Source organism: Brachionichthys hirsutus, chromosome 4 (assembly GCF_040956055.1).
Source record: "Brachionichthys hirsutus isolate HB-005 chromosome 4, CSIRO-AGI_Bhir_v1, whole genome shotgun sequence".
Taxonomy (NCBI): Eukaryota; Metazoa; Chordata; class Actinopteri; order Lophiiformes; family Brachionichthyidae; genus Brachionichthys; species Brachionichthys hirsutus.
The window spans coordinates 10,704,828-10,725,659 of record NC_090900.1 but is presented as its reverse complement, the minus strand read 5'-3'; the positions used below and the strand labels follow the sequence as shown (position 1 = coordinate 10,725,659).

The 20,832-nt window shown below is 42.2% G+C and overlaps 1 protein-coding gene across 1 annotated transcript in view; it reads right to left on the bottom strand.

Annotated features, from left to right (window-relative positions):
• Nucleotides 1-2,493: 2,493 nt before the first annotated feature.
• Nucleotides 2,494-20,832, bottom strand: part of antxr2a (ANTXR cell adhesion molecule 2a) — a 54,090-nt gene continuing 35,751 nt past the window's right edge. Inside the window, exon 17 of the mRNA XM_068760980.1 lies at nucleotides 2,494-4,966. Coding sequence (XP_068617081.1) covers nucleotides 4,928-4,966 — 39 coding nt within the window. The 3' untranslated portion in view covers nucleotides 2,494-4,927. The remainder of the gene's footprint in view (nucleotides 4,967-20,832) is intronic.

Genomic DNA, 20,832 nt, shown 5'->3' with positions numbered 1-20,832 from the left:
TATCATGCTCTGTAGCAGCTAGTGCTACACACTATACTACATATTGCTTGATGCCAACTTTTAATCAACAGTTTTGTCCCGCAGGCTCCAATAGTCAGCACTGTCATTGGTTTAAAGCCCTTATGTGGCAAGTTAGATGCATGTGGGAGATGGACGATTCAGTTTTACACTTTTTCATCCCTTAAATGTACAGAATATGTAATAAAAAGAAGTCATATCCACTTAGATAGTAAAAGAAAATTAAATTGTCCGTAGATAAAATATTTGAGAAAATATATTGACTTGCACAATTGGTTGAAACAATTTGAAAGGTTGTTGCTTCATGGCTCATTGTGATTCCATTTTTACGGTGCACACAAGTACCAACATCTTCCGTGCAATATACTAGGACTTATATTACACACATTGTGTGTTAATGCTTACCTTCCTCCTCTCATATACGTGTGCACCATCACTGACATACAGTCTAATCATCTTACAGCAGCGCTAAATCTTTATCAGCATGCATATAGTATAATGAGCTTTAAAATTCACAGGGAACTCACAGAAAAAGAGCATCAACAAAAAAGCTCTGAAATCCCAAACCGTCAAGCTCTCCTAATCCCCCCCCCCTTGCATTCTCGCTGAACAGCAGCCCTGCATGTCGCCCGAGAAGAGGATTTAGTTGTAATGCTCTCAGAAAGACAATGCATAAAATCAAGTGTCAACTCTAACAAGCTGTTCTTAGGGCGACTGGTCTGCCGTCTCAGTCCGACAGAGTCTGAGCTCGGCCTCTGAAATGCATATTTGCAGTGTTTGAGCCCACAGTTACCCCAATTTCAGAGACAACTGTGCAAATGAGGATAACCTGGGAAGCCAGACGGGCTTTAAGAGGGCAACAGCTGTTTAAGTCCGTTCGCTGCCTGCCAGAGAAACTTTATCAGGGGGGTTGAGACTTTATGACAGCTAAGCCCCCCCCATCAAATTGCGAAAACAGAACCCTGTGGCACAGCTCAGGATGGATTTAGGAGTTTGTTCAGTGTTTTCTTCGCTGAGTATTAATATAAAAATAGGTGACGGCAAAGACCTTCGGATGCTGCTGTGCCAGCTTTATTCCAAAGAGCATGGGAGCCTTCTCATCGAATTCATTAGCAAATAAATAAACTCTCTCCTCAGAAATCAGACATACAATTCATTTTTCTTATTGTGTCCTTTGTATATTTGCGAATTTTATGCCTGCTCAAAAAAGAATATTTGCTGTGTCAAAGCTTCTTTAAACAGACAACATCTTCTGGGTAGTTTAGCTGCTTTCTTAAGAGAGAGAATTTAGTTTGTTATGATGTGTGCCTTAAGCCGTGGGCCTTCTCACGATTTTATTATGCTCGCATAATGACAATAAAGTGTCTTGAATCTTGAATCTTGAATCTTGAATCTTATTCTGCTCTCGAATGGCAGTGAAGGAGAACACCTACATATCACATGACGTTGAAGCTTGAATGGCAGAATGGCCACGCTGCAGAAGGAAAAGCAATGGCTGTCCAGTCATTTAGAAATTGTTTGAATCCTGTGTGCTTATTTATAATCACTTATCTTTAAATAAATATTTAGATTCATCTTATATTAACTTAAAAGCTCAACAAAATTCAGTATAGTAGCATTCAGGGTGCTGCTCTGTGAGCCAATAATCTGTTCTTCAAAGCATGTATTTAACTTCTAGCAGTGAAGTGTTGCTACGTTTCCTTGTGAAGGTGATGGAAATGAGGAAGACCTTTGTGCGTAAAATCACTTTCAGAACATCAGCTATTGTCTTTAAGGTTTTGAACATCTGAAATGTGGGAGCTGCATTTGTTTTTGTAGAAAAAACAAATGACAAGACAAAACTCAGGCAGGTCTGATCATTGTCAAAGAGGAAGTCACACTTCCCGTTCCGTGTCGAGACAACTGCCAATTATTGCTCTGATGTCTTATTTATTTGTCACAGCAACAGCTTGACAAAATGAAACAGCGGTCAGACTTTCAGTGGCAGAGATGAAATGAAACGTGATTAAAGAAATGTCACAAGAGGAGTTAGTGTTAGTTAAACCTACATCTGAAACTCAAACTTCAACGTAAAGGACAGGCGCACGCACGCACACACACACCCCTCAGCTAGTATCTCATCACAGCATGCAAATGTGGACAAAGCAGAAAGTGTACGGGCGCATATTTTTTACTAAATACAAGACCTCATTTTTGGGGCATTGAAGACCTTGAAGGGATTTTGAACCCATGAGGGTGTGTGTGTGTGTGTGTGTGTGTGTGTGGTGCCTCCGGTGACTGACTTCACAGGGGGAGAGGCTGTACCATGTCCACTCCTCTGTCCACACACACTCTGTATAATCACGTTCCCTGTCGGGCCCTATAAATCTGCCAGGGCCCAATTAAAGATTGCCTTCAGCATGTCCACCCCTACCAGCACACACACACACACACGCACACATGCGTGAAAGAAGAGAGAATAAACACTGCTCGCTTTTCAATGAATGTATATTTGACACAACAAACTGCAGTGTAAAACAATGACAGAAAATGTTTGACTACAAACAGAAACAGTGTAAAACTCGTAACAAAAATACAAGGCTCTGCTCAAAAAGTTGTTTTTGATATTTTGTTTTGAACGCACACAGGTGCAGCTTGTGTGACGTAAAGGAGCGCTGTGAAACTGTACAATTTTAAAGAAATAAAATCATAAATTACATAATATACAATTTACTTCATCCAAGAAAGCAAAGATAGAGCCACAAGTGTGGCGGATCTAGCGCTTTATGTTTTTCATGTTTTAGAGTGAAGAAGCTGCGAAACAATTAATATGAATAAATGTTTTTTTTTAAACACTTAAAATAATACAATAAAAAAACCATAAACAACAAAAGCGTCGATTCAAAGGAAAACACAAAGATACGCAACAATTTCCTTTGTTTTCTTATCGCTGACAACGGGTGTTACAAATGAACACGGTGTGTGATGATGCGGGGGGGGGGGGGGGGGGGGCATGTGATGTGCTCCTAGCAGGGCGGCTTGTGTTGCGACTGCTATGTAAATACGCCATTAGCTTGGGCTAATGACATCCCTGTGCTCTTGGTTGAGACACAAATACTTGATCTAGACGCTAAAACTTCCTGGTCCGCCGCCCGCCCAAGACGAGGCTGATGAGCCGACTAAATGTCAGCTTGCAAAATTATGCAAGAGGCTAAAAGCTTTTAGGTCAGACTTGAGCAACAGCGAACCCTGAGGATTTCACGTGGAATTATTTATGTTGCAGCAATCAGGAAGAGGGGGGAAACGACGCAATAATGAGAGCGCCATGTTGGCACCACCCTTCTCGCGTGCTCCCGTGTCTACTGGACGTGAGACGAGCACCCGTTCCCCCCCAAACTTGATGGTTGTTGAACTTATTTTTAGTGTCATTTGATAAGCATCCCTGCTTGCACGGAGACATCCCACTGACCCAGCCACTGGTCATTGTCTATACCGCTTCCCGTCAAAGCCGGTGCATTTTGTCAGGTTTCGACTCGAATATCCATTTTGCATCTGAAGTACGGTATCCGAAGTGACTGGATCATTCGAGCCTTTTTCTTCAGATGCCCCCCCCCTCCCCCCCCACAGTCCTTGCACTCACAATAACATCATTTGGGATTGGCGTCATGACAGCCGCTTGAGAAATCCACCAAATATATAAATATACATCCCTTGGTTTTTGGGGTGAGGGAGTTGGGGGTGGTGTGGGGGTACGTAATTTCTGGAAATGAACAATACTTATCCGTCCATCGCATCCGTTGCTTTGGGTTTGCGTTTTGGACTTGGAGCACCATCAGCATGGCACATTGTCCTCTTTTTTTTGGCCTGTGAATAGCAGTAATAGGTCATTCAATGTCAAAAGGCAAAAAAAAAGAGACAGCCAAGTCTTCACAGGCTGCTGCTTGCTGTTGCCTTTAATTATTTTAATTAAACTTTGATATTCCGGCGCTGAGAGAACTAGTGAGTTGAGACGCAGCCAGGAGCCCACTGTGGATTGAGACGGAGGGCAGAGGACTTGGTTGAGACAGCCGCATCTACATCTTAGAGGTCTTCCCGATAGGCCTGTTTCTCGGCTGAGATGTGCTATGCCTTACCGAACAGGGAGCAGACTGCGATGGAAACGGGGCAAAAGAAAAAAAAAACCCCACCAAGCGCCATGTCAAGGTCTTGAAGGCATCAATCCCTCAAACCAAGCTGGAGAGCATCGTGGTCAGGGGGCCGTCCTGCGGTCGAATAACGCTCTATTAATTTTCTTGTGCCGAGTGCATAATGAAAGGAAGGTGTCTTTAAAAAACCTAAAGTCTCGGTGCCTTTCAATACCTTGGGGCATGCTGTCTACAATTTGTCATGCGTGTGCAATTCTCAGTGTTAAAATGACAAGAGAAGCCAGTCAAAGTGCGGCCGCCAGGCACAGCACTGGCGAAGTTGGAGAGGGTTCGTGATGAGACATCGCCAAAAGGCAACGGACTTCTGCACTTGTGAGGCCCACTGGGATTATTCCGACTTCTGTGCCAAAGGCAGGAAGCCTCTTTCTCTCCTTTTTTTTTTTTAAAGATAGCGTCCGTCTGTGTCCATAAAATTAGGTTTTCAACAGAAGGCAAAATAAGGTCAGAATATGTTAAATCTTTGGTACGCATGAAAAGCTAACCGGCTCTGAGAGCTGACTTCTGGTTGCGTTGTGCTTCTGCTGGCCTTTTATTAATTTTTTATTATTATTCATAATCTAAAAATAATTTGGTAATGGAAATAACTTGATGAATAAGAGTTATTGTTTCGCCCCGTGTGCCTTAAAGCTTTAAAAACAGAGAATCAGTCAAGGAAGTTTGTGCAGAGCGGAGAGAACCGATCGTGGTTTCTTCCACAGCGTCCGGATAGTTTTCACACAGTCGTCCTACTGATGCTGCACACGGCTGAAATTCATACACCGACCCTGGAAGACACAGAGAGAGACGGAACATTACGCCTCTCACATTTGAGAAGCATTTCATATTGTAAAGCTGTTCTTCAATCACTGTAATTAAGATTTTTGACATTTACTCATCTTTTTCACTGAATCACTGAATTCACGTTAACATTTTGTATCTATAATGCAATAGTTGACCCTTTGATAACAGATATTAGTAAAAAAAAATACAGAACCAAAACAAACAAACATGAAATTAAAATAATATAAAATATGATTAAAAAAAAAATGTAAGTCTTTACATTTAATATGTTGTCTGCCTTTAAAAATAAACCAAACCATATTCAAATAATCACATAATAATGACACGTCATACAGAAATAGTAATAAATAAAGTACAAATGAATGAATATGAATTCTCACAGAGAGATTAATGAAAGCACCATTTTATTTAAGTTAATCAATACTCCAATCAGAAGAAATACAATTATTGAATACAATTTGGAGATATTCCTGTTTCTTCATCATCTGACTGACTGACTGAGCGCAGACACAAAAACACACCCTCACACAACTGGACCTGGAACTGTAATCAAACGGTATTATTACTGTTCACGGTCTCACCCAAACTGTGTGTGTGTGTGAGCGTGCATGTGTGCGTGTCGGCAGCTGTCTGAGCTGTCGGCAGCCTGCTCTCCAACAATAGGCCGACTGGCACCAAGAGGGAGCTCTAGCACAGCGAATCCCCATCAGCCAGCAGGCCGCCTCCGTCCCCTCCTGCCTGGTGCTTATAAAGGTAAAGGTAATAAGCTTTTAGTTTAATTATTAATCAGTATTGGTAAATGCCTCCCTGTCATTTGACTAGTTACAAATGGCTCTGTAGGGGATTGGTGTCCAACAACTGGAATACGCTTTAATGCTGCATTAGAAAATAGAATATCCACATCTCCCTCTTGCTTCTGGTCGCATCTCTGCATAAAGGTGAATGACAGTTGTTGCTAATTAAATTAGCAATGAACAAATCAAATACAAATTAAATATGTGCATAGTTTGTTATCCACATATTTAACGATCCTACATGTGGATCGTTTTCCCCATCGTTTCTGACAAACGGTCGGCAATCACGTCCAGCTGCTGGGAGAATCGGGGCTGACTTATCTACCTTCAGCTGAGTTCTGTGTTAACTGCTTCACACTGTGAACCACAGGAGATAAACGGGCAACTCTGCCTTTGCTAATCCACACCCTGCCCCTGTTTGTCTTCCAATTCCACTTTCAGGTTCCGAACCTGAGTTTGGGACTGCAATACCCCCCCCGCCCCCCCTACACCCACACACACAATCCAGGTGGATGCTTCCTGTGGTGTTTGAGCTCTTACACTATCGGCACTACAGTCTGGCTCTGGAGCTCAAGTGTGCAGCGACCAACTGTGATGAGGACCGAAGCAACTGGAGAATATTCCATTCCTCATTGTTTGGCAGTGCTGGTGGGTGTTTGGTGGAGGGGTGGGGGCTTCGCTCCATCTTTGCATAGTAAGCCCCTCGACGTGTACCCTCTGCAACTAATCTCACACAGTCAACAAATAAGGCACATCAGATGCTGTTTTGGCCGCGGCCATCAGAGCGGCTAAGTTCAGTGGATTTTCCGGGTTTTTCCAGGGTGGGGGCTTGGTGAGGGAAGAAGTGCTCTCTGCGGTAGCAGAATGGAACACGGAGAAGGGGGGAGCGGGGATCTGGTGAGAGGGCGAAGCAGGTGCAGCACAATACGGTCAAACCCATTCCAGGTCCCCTGTTCCCGGATGAGCGGGGCCTGACTTGGCAGGAAGAGTCGCCTTGTAACTGGGCCATGTTGGAGAGACGGAGGCCCACCTGTGCCACCCGGAGCAGCACAAACGATGGTCTGAATATGTCAGCATGAAATGTCAGTGAAATCTCATCAGACGGATGAGAGCGTGACTGCAGAGAGATGAGTCCGGTGGAAGGATGGAGAGGAGAGGAGGATGGGTCAGAGAGACAGACTTCCACGTGACGTCTGTGATTGATAAGCTTCATTACAGACGCGCCACTGACTTTCTACTCACATTAATGAGAATATATCGAATGGTGCTCTCAAACTAAACTGATTAGAACATCCACAGTGGAAATACTTGAGCGGCCCAAAACTTAGAAGTGGATCAAGTGCATCAAAGGCATGTGAACCGCTGCTTGTATTTATGATACGCTTTATTAAATATCAACGCATTGACTTTATTTTTAGTCAGTTTATAAAGTTTGGTCCATTATAGCTCCTGATGTCATCATCAGCCCCTTTTCCACCGATATTTCCAGGGATTTATGGACGTGAGTTAAAGGATTCCTGTAAATCTGCTTGGTTTTTGTGTTTCCTTAAGTTCTCTAAAATGTATTCCGATCAAGCTGACGACATACGTTGTTCCTTGTGTTTTATTATATTGCCAAACAAAACCATGCGATCTCCACGGAAAAGACAAGAGGCGTTATTAGCAAAGAGAATTGCAAACGCCCAAAGAGCGTTTTGGAAAAATAAGCGATTTACTGTGAGATGGATGAGATACATTTGCATCATCAGCCACAGAGAAGACCGCTACAATTAAACGTGTAAATGAAATACTGACAGAGAAATGTGTTAGGATTTGGTGCATCTTTAAGCACAATAGAGCAACAGACTGGTGGAAAACCAAACTCCCAAAGAACAGAATCAATCCACCAATCAGACTTCAACAGGACATAGCCCCGCCCCTCAAGAATCGAAGAAGACCACCAGCCCTTACTTGGTAAGTTTATCAGGGAAAGTGTGAGGTTGAGGGAACATTTATATTTATTTTTTTCCCGGGTAATTTCGGTGGAACCTTCCCATTTTCAAAATCCCGGGTAAATGATCATGATGAATATATCTATTAGACAGTGTTAGAGCAGTACAAGTACAGTCAAACACTCTGTCTAAGAGGAGCATTTCAAAAAAGCCCTTGCTGTCTTGCTAAACGATCTTGTGGTGGGAAAGGGCCTAAAAACTGATCCAACACGACTTTGTCAGGTTAATTAAAAGATATCACAAAGAAGAAGCTGAAACATGCTGGAACCTGTTGAGCATTTATTTGATGGAATATGTGGAATGGAAGCTGTGGATTTACGACTACTTACTGCAAAAACTTTAAGGAGAAAAAAAAGTTTTAATGCTGCAAAACATTTATTTGACTCATTTGTTTCTTCCGGTTCCTTCCGTCCGTTTGTCCGGCATTTTGAATACTGAGCTGTCTAACCAGATTGCAAGCCACCTACACTGAACTCTTCTCCACGCTCTACATCTTGATCATATCTTTGACTGCAGGGTTGCACCTCTAGGGCCGCAGAAGTGAAATGGAGAGCGTGCGACTGCACGGGTTTGATTCAGATTCTCATCCCTCCCAGTGTTTCACGTCCTTGACAGCCCCGCGTCCTCCAGAGCAGAGTCTGGTACATATGATTATCCCTGTTGTGAAGGACGATTTGAGTCAAGTGTGTCTAACTATGGCTGCATAATATAAACAAGACATTAATTTTTCCTTTCCTTTCCCTAACCGTCCCTGTCCCACCTTGTCCTGTTAGGAACAATATTCCAGACATATTCTACAATCTTCAAGGTAAACAAAAGTACAAATGAAAAACTCCTTTGCCATGTGTTTGTCATCGTGATGCTTTGCTCAGAACAAGTTTGAAACAAATCTACACAACAATTTTTGGGAGACAAATGTCAGGAAATAAACACAGCTGATGGCGAGCTAGATCCCTTCCAAATGTTTGTATTGGATTGTCGTATTAATTGATTGTATACTTTCTACCATTTGCAATATGAAATACAAAAAAAGACATCCATCTATGTTACAGAATGAATCTCCCATCTGGACCGAAGTATGAAAACCCTTGCAAGCATGAGAGTTGTAATCCAGTTGCAAGATGCTAATTTTGCAGTGATAAGCTACAGGCTTTGAAAGATTTTATTACCAGAACAGAGTATTTCTCCCCATTAGAGATTTGCCTATACTGTATCTTAGTTAATCTAGGGTTTACTTAATCCAACAGCAACAAGGCAAACGCAACACTCGTCACTTTAATGAGCTAAAGAGCGAATGTGTACTGTAAAACAAGCTTAGAATTCTAGGTATTCACATCTTACCGCATCTACTGCTGGATATATTGATGAAAAAAACATTTGTTGTGCTTATTCAACTAAAATCTTCAATAACAGAACGGACATCCAACAAGCCGTCTAACGGCTGTCTTCACTTCCGTGACCAAAAATCTTTGACATTATTTTCTAAACAGACGGAGCGAGAGGCACGTTTTGGAAGACTAATAAATAACGTGTCTTAATAGCACATGTCACGTAGAAGGAAACAGGAAATGGCAAAGAAAGGGATGTGATATCGCCGGTGGCGGAGGCCAGGCAGCAACGCAGCTCTCTGGTTCAACAATACTTCTATGAATTATAGCTCCAAAACTCGAAGTCCAAAACCTTCTCATGAAGAATTTAACGATGCTTGTTTTGATCTGGGGGGGCGCAGTGGCAAGCGCTGCTGCCTCACAGCAAGAAGGTCACAGGTTCAAATCCAACATGCGGCCTTTCTTTGAGGAGTCTGCATGATCTTCCCGTGTCTGTGTGGGTTCTCTCAGGGTTCTCCGGCTTCCTCCCACCACCGAAAACATGCAAATTAGGTGAATTGGTTACAGTAAATTGCCCATAAGTGTGTGTGTGTGTGTGTGTGTGAATGATTGTCCAGGGTGTGCCCCGCCCCTCAGTGATCATTTTCATTCGGCCTGGATGACGATATAATTGTGCTGAACTTAATTAAAGCAATGTTTAGCAAAATAATGATCTAATCATCCCTGCAGGGAATATCCACCCCAACTACGAGAAGTAACAAGTAGTGTGATCGATCCCCGTCTGCAGGTCCTCAGCACCCAGACGTGTCCCGTTTTACTCTGCGTCCCCGGCCACATATTGAACAAATTAAAAGTTCAAGTTTGAGGAGAAGCACAGCTGCATGGGGACAGAGGGGGGAGCCAGGGTGTGAGCAATCGTCCCTCCGCGAGGCTGCTGGCCCACACACACACACACACACACACACTGCCCACACAGCGCTGCCATCTGGCCTGCTGGGAAATCAGAGCCACCTGAGACTCAGCCAAATACATGATGCTCGCTGACAACTCTGGCATTTCTCTTCATTGTAAAGAGATGAATAAAGATGATACATGGGAGGACTGCTTTTTAAAGTTACCTTTTTTTTTATTACTGTGAAGTTTAGCATATATCCTGAAAGCTGGAAGCAATTAACGTTTACTTTTTCAAAAGAGCAAAAAGTTCCCGCTCAATCCACGGTATCCATGCCTTCGTACTTTTATGGACACACAAGACTTGGTAGTGTCAAGAGCGCTGAGTGCGACCTCAGCATCTGTGGCGCTGACACAAACCGATGAACTACAACATCCAATAGTACATGGAACCCGATCAGTAACGTTACTGATCGGGTTCCATTTGTGATAGTGACCCAAACCATGGGCAGTAATCAGCTGCTACAACAGCCTCCCCTCTTGGAGTGTCATGCTTTCCAGCAGACTGAAAAAACCTGGCTGCAGGAATTTGCTCCCATTCAGACACAAGAGCATCGGTCAGGTCCAACACTGATGCTGGACGTGAAGTTCCATCTGGCTCGTAAACGCCGTTCCAGTTCATCCAACCATTCTGGATGACGTTAGGGCTCTTTGCAGACCAGTGAGGTCCTTCCACACAAGCCTGGGAAACCATGTTCCCAGAGTCGTGTCTTTCTGCACAGGGGCGGTGTTATACTGAAAAGGACAAGAGACTAACATAAACTGAAAATAAAATGGGGGGGGGGGGCGATGTCATAGTATCAGTGCATTTTAAAGGTTTTCTAATTCCAAATCAATGCTGTTGATTGGCCAATTATTTGAATGGTAGCCTACCATTGGTGACATTAAAGGTGCATGTGTATGCTCTATAATTGTCATTTCCATTTGCTCATTAAGGGTCATTTCCACATCTCCGATGTTTTTACTTCAGAGTTTTGCTAAATGGCACTTCAACAGGGGACAAGAAGGTGATTTGACCTCACATAACGCGAGCGAAGGCCACATTGCTTTGCTTCATCATTTGAATTTGCAACAGTTCTATTCTGTTTCCTGCTAACCTCTGCCCGCTCACTCAGGCAGCTAGTCGCTGTTAACAAAACCACCAGCTAAATATCTGAAACGGAAGTGCTCTAGACCGTCAGATGTCTGTTGTTGCAGGAAAAAGTGCGCTCTCCTGAAGCTTGAGCGTGGAGGCTACAGTGCTGTTGGCGCAGCTGTTTCTTGCCAGGGCTTCCTGCTTGCTACCCCCCCACATGCCTCCAACCTCTCTGGTTTTGTCAGAGTAAGTGCACATCATTGGCAGCTAAAAGCTCTGGGCACCGTCCCTCTGGTTGTTCCAGAGAAATGCCAATCGTTTTGGCGACGACAGGGCCTTCACAGAAGGCGCAGGAAGGCACAGATGGCACTAATGGACGAGCAGAATCCAACCGAGGGACCGGGACAGAGCCACACCGGAGCGCCGTCCAAATAACTGTAGTGTGAATGTACTGTATGGCCAAATGTGCTGCTCTGCTCTAGTGGGTATGATGCCGCTGCAATGCAGCATAAAGAATGCAAAATGATAAAATAATCATAAGCGAAGGAGCTGGTGGGAGGATTGGTGTGGAGCGGCGCCAGAAGGATCAGACAGAGGAGAGATTGTTCTTGGGCTGATATGTGCCGCAGAGAGTTGGGTTTGCAGCTAATGGACTGAGTGAGACGCTGTCAAGGAAGAGCCAGTTTACAACACGCACCTTCTACTGCAACAATGCTACTTTTATACGATGTGTGTGAGCCAACTGATAGCCTGTGAGGAAATAGACTTCCATTTAGAATGTTTTTTTTCCACGTGATGCCCACATGCTGCAGATCTTGACCAAAAAAAAAAAACACACACATTCCTATGCGCACCAGTCTCTTTTTTAAGCAGATGCTTGTAGGAAGAACTAGTCACAGCTTTTAAGAGTTGCAAAAAGGTCACTGAAAACCTGTTTGGAGGTCTTTTGTTCTTGTGAAAGAAGTTTCTATATTTCTGAAAGGTCAAAGGACCTTAAATTTAAACCTTTTTCTGCCAACTGTGTGTTTTCTAAAAATGCAAGCGGCCCTTCAGAGCTGAGAGGAAAAGCTGATAGGTGGGCAGATGGGATTCAATTCTGGAAAAAAGCAACACAATAAAAGTTATTTAAGGTAGTTTGTAAAATCTTAAGTCTTCAAGGAACACAAGCAAGATGCTACACCCTAATGCACTTCCTGTGAAAAGAGGCGTCCATCAAACAGAAAAGAAGCCAGCTCTGCAGTGGACACGCAGCTGTTCAGTGTCCCAAAGCTGTGGATGTGCAAACCTCCTCAACAAGGACTCCAAACACAAACCCAAAGTGAGGAGTGGGCCATTTGTTAATTCTTTCGTCTGCACGCCACAGTGAATCAGCATCCTCAAAGAGCCGGTGGGCTCATCTGTACTCTTAAATTATGTGTCCCCGCCACATGCGTCCTCTCAGAGACGCCAGGAGACAAACCGCAAACATTCCGAACTGCACTCAAAACATAAGCTCACATCACGTCTGCAGGCCACGACCACGTCCACAAACGGTTTGTGTGTTTGGCTACAATCTGTCTAACATTAAAATGTCACCATCAAATTGGCCTGTTTCACGAAATATAATGCAGCTTGCTTTTGCTGAAACGACAGGGTGTTTAAATGCACACGGTTATGTGACCTGCTCAATAAGAAAAAATAGCAAATTAATCAATTTCTACAGATCTGAGGAAGGTACAGAGGATACAGCAAATGAAGAAAGACGCAGCTCCAGTTTTTGTGTAACGGTAATTCAATCTAACTTAGCTGGCATGTTCAAATGGTTGGTGCTAAATTGAAACGATGAGAATATGAAGGGCGATCTGCTTCATGTAACCAAAGGATGTGTGTCAGATGACAAATGTCCATCTTTCCTCCAGCCATCATGCAAGACAGTGCAAGATGTGTGAAAATGAGTCCAAGTATAATCTATACAAAGAGGTTATCCACAGGAGGAGTTATAACAGAAGGATAATTAAGTATCGCATTGACACGCAGCACCGGTAGGCCTTCACCCTACGCCCTCTTGCTGAAATTGATAAATGATAATAAAAATTATAGATCTTCAACAACCTGACTGTAAGCTAAGGTTTTTAAATGACTCATTAACAGTAACACATTTTAATGTCTTTCATTTTTTTTTTTTTTTTTTGAGTACGCACCTACATGTTATGGCGCTTTACAAAATGTACAATCTGCAGCACTAATTCGATGTGTGTGATTGGGTGTGTGCTATTACTCCTGTTCCCTGCATGGTCCCCCCTCTTCCCCCTCCACCAGCGGCATGCTGGATGGGGTCACATGTGATCTGCTCTTAGCGGAGATGCAGGCCATGTGACAAGGAGGGCTAGTAATTGGAATAAGCTGTCAAGTTGGGGTGGTGTTATTGTGTGTGTGTGTGTGTTGAGCACGTGCCAGGGATGCTCCCTTCCGACAGGGTGGCACACATTAAAGTCCCTGATGAGACTAATGCAGGCGGAAATGGCTCTGGCATTGCGCCCGGTCAAGAGGTGAAAAGGAAGGCTGGTCTGGGTCAACCATGTCCATGAAATTAATAAAAAATATATATAAGATGAACACAATAGTATGTATTTTGTCTTTGTGTGACATTCTTAATTTTAATGTTTTTAAATGTTTCTCTGAATTTGATTTTCAATAAATAGTTACATTGTTTCCAAGTTATGTTATTCACAACTAAATCCCAACATCTCATATCTGTGAATCATTGAGCCTTCAGACACACAGAGAGAGAGAGGGAGAGAGAGAGACCTCTTTAATAGTTCAACAAATCAAAGATGCAGATTTTGCAGCTAATAATGTGAAGACATAAAGCTGAACACTTTCCTGCGGTTGACATGATGAGCGACAATTATAAAATAGGTCAAAGAAAATAATTAAATGATAATTGTTTCTAATCAATGGCACAAAGGAGATGATTGCATTGTGTGTTGACTCATTAATTATTGGTTTTTTCTCAGAACGTTTTGATTTCTTGCACATTTGCAAGCTGCCTCATCGCTGTTTGGGTTTGGAAAGTTTGGAAAACACATCATTATTTAAAGTTTTTAGTAGCCCAATAAATGATTTTTTTTTCTGTCCCTGCAATAAAAAAATTTCAAATATTTAATTGATTTTCTTCAATTAATTAAAGATTATAATATTTGAAAGAACATTATATAATTGTATTATCTTTTTGGTATCAGTGTGATCAGTGTTGAAAATAGCATTTTGTGATTGGAAAATTACATTTGACAATTCCTTTATTATGGTGTTTTGACTCTTGAATTAGACTTTCATGAACTGCAGCAAACAGAATCAAAGCAAAACACACTCAGACTACCCTACATGGATATTGGACAGATACTCCTGGATTTCTTTTAAAGCAATATCAACTTTTTGTTGTTGTGCTGTACCATATATTCCAAAGTTGTTTTGCATATTTAGCAGGGTTCATAGTTGATTTACACTAAATGTTCTGGCTTCATAATTCACAACCAAAATCTGTCTGCGCGATCAAAGTTAAATCAGATTTTACAGCAAAAACTGCAGCTTTAAATTTCAGATGGAGAAAAGTTGATATTTACGAGGCTGTAAACTAACTGGGTGCAAAATCAAGCAAGCGGCGGCGGCCCTGCTATGCCGGGTGAAAGGGCTCGGCGATAAAGCATCTTGTTAGCTCAACTGAGGAAAATATGCTTATCATGCCGCATTAATACAAGCAGTAAATAATGTGATCATCAGCCAGCGATGCTGGAAATATAACAGCGCGAAGGAGCCTGAAGCCACGCTGACTACAGGGAGGTGTTGTGTGTGTGTGGTTCTTTTTTAAAATGGGTTACAAACTGTGAGAACTGGGTTAATGTGACCTGAGCAGGGAAGACATTAGCATCAGCACACACCGAGTGGACCGTCAACAGGCATTTCACAACACACACACATGTGCACACCTTAAAAAAAAAAGCTCACACAATTGTGTCGAGGCAGGATCCTAGAGTAAATGTCCTGATAATGTGATAAATCAATGGACAACACAGATGAGAGAAAAAATAGTAAGTCGATACTTTGATTAGTTGCCACAATCAGGTTGAAAGCAATAATGAGCAGAGATACATGAAGAAATTCACAAAGATAGTTCCATTGTCCATTTGTTACGAGTCTAATAGTGAATTTTCTGTAATGGGATATTTGTGTGTTACCCTAGGCAATAAGTGGGCAATAATGGTTAATTGTTACTTATTTAAATTTATAAGCTAAATTCTAATGAGGTGATTATTTTTTTAACATTAATTCAGGTCCTTCAGAAAAGTGAAATTATTTTCTGAAATTTTAAACATAATTATTCATTCATTGTCCCAACCGCTTATTCCGTTATCGGGTCGCGGGCCAAGCTGGAGCCAATACCAGCAGTCAATGGGCGAGAGGCAGGGGACACCTTGGACAAGCCGCCAGTTCATCGCAGGGCAACACAGAGACATACAACCAGCCACACACACACTCGCACCTACGGACAATTTAGCCTAGGCTGATTGGTGACACTAAACATAATTAACATAATTATTCTATTTTTATTACCATATATGTGAAACGTATATCCGTTTTGAAATATATGTCAAAGAATTTTATAATAAGATGATCTTTAAGAACTTTGCACCATGAATGTCAGTTCAAATGCTTTTGTGAGAACAGTCCGATATATATTTATTCAACACCTGAGGAAACTCTTAAACTGCTTGATGTTCACCTTTCTTCACCTGATATTTGTGTATTTGATGACCAGTGCTTGGTTGGGGAGAACTTGACTGATCATACATGCATATTATGCAGCTGCAGTAATAAAAAAAAATGAGGTGGAGTGCTTCAACTTAAATTTAGCTGCTGATAAATATTAATTATTTTACAATTTATCACGGCTCTGTTTCTTTAGTGACAGTCTCCTCTGGAATGAGCAACAATCATGTCGCAAAAACTTTCCCCGCTCCAATGCATTCCAGGGCTGTCTACCTCTCAGCTTTCCTAAAGCCTTGCTAAAGAGGAAATAACACATAGAATCACTGAATGGAGAGAACAGAAAACAAATGAACAGACTGGAGCTCTTCAATTTTGATTAAAACAAACCAACAAATTTAACACAGCAAGCAAATACTCCTTGAGAAGAACTGTCTGTCCTTGTGAGCTTTTTAAAATCTTCTCTTAAGAGCACATCAAATATTATAGCAAACAAGTGTTGAGTTTCAATATCACCATGGCCTGTATGTGCAGACAATACCACAATTTGGATGTAATACATTGTGTTTGCAATAAATCTTTTGCTTCTCATTTTAAGTCCATTTGTTTCTCCATACTTTCACTAGTTATGACTGCAATGGACCTTTTCAGGAACTTTTTAGGAAGTCAGAAACTTGACCTGCAATTGAATTTTCCATCTCTACATGTCTCTTTTACGGCAACCCCGAGTGCTCTCTCCACTTAAAGATAGATGGTGTGGAGTTTCCGAGATTGCTTGTTAACCCCTCCCTTCCCACTCCATAATGCAGGTACAATGGAATGTATGTTCAATACATCTTCAGGTCGCCCTGCACTTGGTGGAAGTCTTTGGGTTCGCGTCAATGCAATCAATCGAGCTAAAGACAACAGATGTGCAACTCTGTGGTAGATCTGCTTTTTAAGAGACTCTTCAGCAGCACTGGAGTTCTCAAGGCGGCGGTCCTTAACATTCTTGGCTACAATCAAGAGAAAAAAAAGATACGTTAATGTCGGTTGGCCTGGGACTTAGAGGAGTGGGGGTGGAAGTCTTGATATTCAGTATGATGAATCATTGCAAAGCCTTCCCAAACCTTCCCTGAGGCCCAGCAGTGAAATTAACTAGTTTGGCAGGCCGGTGCTGCCCTCTCAGGCGGGCGCTGAGTGTTGCTTTTGCGAGACGAATGCAAGCAATGCCTATTTGTCTCAATGGAGACAAATCTTGAGCAGGCTGTTTGTTTGGGGAACGGGTGTGAACGCTGCATAAGTCCATCAAATCAATTAGAGTCTTAGGCAGAGATGGCCTGGCTTGGCCTGGGCTGAAGGAGCTTGGCCCGATCTTTTGTGAGGGGTTATGTGAGTCAGTGTTGCCACAGCCAACAAGCATGACTCTTGTACTCACAACACCAGTATGAGCAGAGGGAGGAAGGGTGAAAAGCTTGCATATGGCCAGAGCCAGTGTGTCACATTTGGGATAGAGTTCCCTTTGGCCTCAGACGCTCACACCCGTGAACTTGTGAGGACTGTCGATCTGCAACACTGTGGTAGTGTTTGAGGGTGAGATTCACCAGCTTGGAAGGGATGGCTAGAAAACTGTGGACAATAATATCCAAAGGTTCAACTGGATATACTTACGTTCTCCTGCCTCCTTTTATCCTCAATACTGCAGACACTGTATGTGTATTGGTTCAGCTACGATGTAACATTCAAGTATTCATGGAGGGTTGACAACAAGATGCCTACATTTTCTGAGTGGAATTTCATCGGATTTGCATTGCTGGAAATAAAGCATAGGAAGGAATGTGTGTGTGTGTGTGTGTGTGTGTGTGTGTGTGTGCACGATTCATAATTATTTACCATATTTAAGTTAAATGTGAAATGATTTCCCTTTTGACAAAAATTGACTCAGAAATACAGGAGCTAAAAAGTAAAATGTGGCAATTTTAAATGCTAAAGGCGTTCAAAGAGCAAGTTTTCATTGCATTGAGAACATAGGAACTTAGCAGCTAAGGCTAAAGTGGCTGAGTTAATCTGTTCAGATGCTGTTTCTGTAAGAGCCAGATAGGAAGAACCTCAGCTTCAACGCTAATTTAGACAAATAGTAGAAAGAGGAAGGGATAAAGATGTTACAAGATGTGCTGAGGCTTCGAAGGATGTGTCAAGTAACGTAAGGGGGCATTTCCGTGAAGCGGATTTATATAATCTAGCTCTTGCATTTTGCGACACGCCAGGATCTTCTCTACCTTGTGAAAGGGTGTTTTCAAACGGAGGGGAGATTGTGTCAGTCAAAGGAAACGGCTTAAAAACAACTGTTGAGAAACAGTTATTTCCTTTTAAGGTAACATGCATGCTAATCAAGCGCCTCATTCGTTAGTCTGTTATTATGCGCATTTCAACACAGCATGTCAAGATTATTTCATCTGAAGGAAAAAGCCAGCTGCCATGTTTTATGCATTTGATTTTCAGTTCAATTTCACCTTTATGATGCTCCTAAAAATACAGCGTGACTTTCGCTTCATCTCTTTTATGTTGAGAAGTACAGGTTTCACCGATGCTCAGACCTTGATCGCATGGAAGCAGACGAGTCTGCATACACGATGACGGAATATGACACCACTGTAGGGTCCGAATGGGAGTGTGTTGGGATGCAGTTTAATTTCATCTTCATCAAACCAAAACCATTACGGCAAAAATGGGTTTTTTTTCCCTGACTGGGTAAAGTCTGAATGGTTTTGAATGGCATAAATTAATGATTCCAAATGCCTTGAAAATAATACTAAGGTAGAATAACATGTGTGTCTTAAATATTTATCTTGTCTGCAAGCAGACACTGAGCTAATGACAAAATATTTTACATTACAAGTCTCAATATTCTATAAGAATGACCTGATAAGTCACTTTACTGATATAACTGACATGAAATAGAGCTTAGAAAATATGACACTAAGAAAGTCATAATGATCATACACACGGGCAGCAGACAGCAGCACTGTTGAAGGTACGGTATGAGGAAACGGACCAATCAGTCTAAGTGCAGGGCAGCGACTCTCACGCACTCGATCTGTCTAATTGACTCAAATATCCCAAAGGCCTCTGGAGTAAAACACACGCACACACACACGCACACACACACACACACACACAGGTCTCCTTCCTCCATAGCCCTGGCTTCATTAGCAGCGGTTTGCATCATCCCCAGTGAAAACGTCACATGTCATCAGTGACTCCATTCTTTATCACTTTCTGCAGTATAGACAGTGTAACCTTCAGAAACCTGCTGCCCACAGTTTTACGTCTTAATTAAGAGCACTGTCAGAGGGGCCCAGTGCCCCTTGTCCCAATGTGAATGGACAGAGAGCGATGGAGACGGAGAGGTAGTGTGAAAGACACAAAGGAGGGCAAAGTCAGACACATAGGCAGCAGACAAAGGCGGTGAAAGAGGAAGGACACGATGTGAAGTGGAGAGGGGCAGGCAGAGACGGGGTGGGCCTATGTGAGTCATGACAGCATCCAACAAAAGAGACAAGTAAAGAAGTAACAAGTAGGTCAACAATTTCATGTGAAGAAAAGCATCATCACAAAAAAAATGTGTATTTTGGCTCAAGCTGCTGTGATTGAAAAGAGGAGTTAACAGTCAACCATCTGTAATTTAGACACATGAATGAAAAAATATCAACGTGAGCAGCAAAAACACAAAAATAAAGCATCAAAAATCCATCCCCAAAGACAAAAACTGTGTGGGCCAGGTGTTCGAACCTCTTGAATAAAAAAAAATAAATGGTGATGAAACCATTTGCCAGCGAAACAGTGGGTGCTTAAAACCATGATGCTCCTCTAATCAACTCGTCAAGTGCAATGCTTTTCTGAATTCATCTGTGCCAAAGAAAAAAGGATTTTCATCTGGAAAGAAAAGGAAAAGATAGAAAATGTTTGTGTTTTGTGGAAGCAGCCGTCAGCAGGAGAAAAGGAGGAGTGTGGTTTTCTGTGGAACTTGTGTTGGCTGTTTGCTCAGCGAGAAACAGTGAGAATCCGGCTTAGCGGGAAAAACACTGGAGACTCTTATGTCCTCAGTTTGGGGACAGCTGATGGGTTAACACTATTAAGGCTGCAGAGAACATGGGACTGAATGTACATCTGTGCTCCCAAACTGTGGGATTGAACACAGCGACGAGGGCGTTCGCTCAGCCGCACACAGACAAACACACACGTGTTTCTTTTCTAGCCTTACAATGAATCATTTTATAAAAGCGGATCAATACAGTTCACTCTGCATCCTCATCATCATAAATATTTAATCCTTTTTGGTTTCATTAGCTTTGCATTATATCTGCCATTACAACACTATTTCATTGCATTACTGGCACATACATCCTGAATGGACGACCCAAGAGTGAACATCTGCAGTGTTGAAATATGAACAAACAACAAATTGTAAAGGGAAACGCCACCGAAGCTGCACTGAGTCGCTGTACGGCCATGAAATAGGAGCACGCGAGCATCAATTAAATCCATATAATCATCGCTCAATATAATTAAAGATGAGACAACCTATCAATTTCAAAAGACCACACTGTCATTAAGGTTAATAAGCTGTTTTATAAACTATTGTCATTATCATCAGATCCATCTATTATAATGATAAATGACATATTGATGAAATAGGCAGCTCAACTGGCATCTTCTTCCATGATGGCATACAGTAGCGTGGACGAGGTGAGACAAATGCGACTTAGCGACTCATCAAGAGGAGATGTTAATTCCACACATCAATTAAGAAGAAAAGAATCAGCGGATACATCTGGAAGCCCTTCAAGAGCTCTTTCAATTAGACGCTGTGCCTTTTTGCCAACGATTGTCGCATCTACAGTTTATTTTATTTTCTCTAAATCATTTAGGGGATATTATCATTTATTTGTAATATCCAAAGAAGACGTCCGCTTGAATCATGGGAAA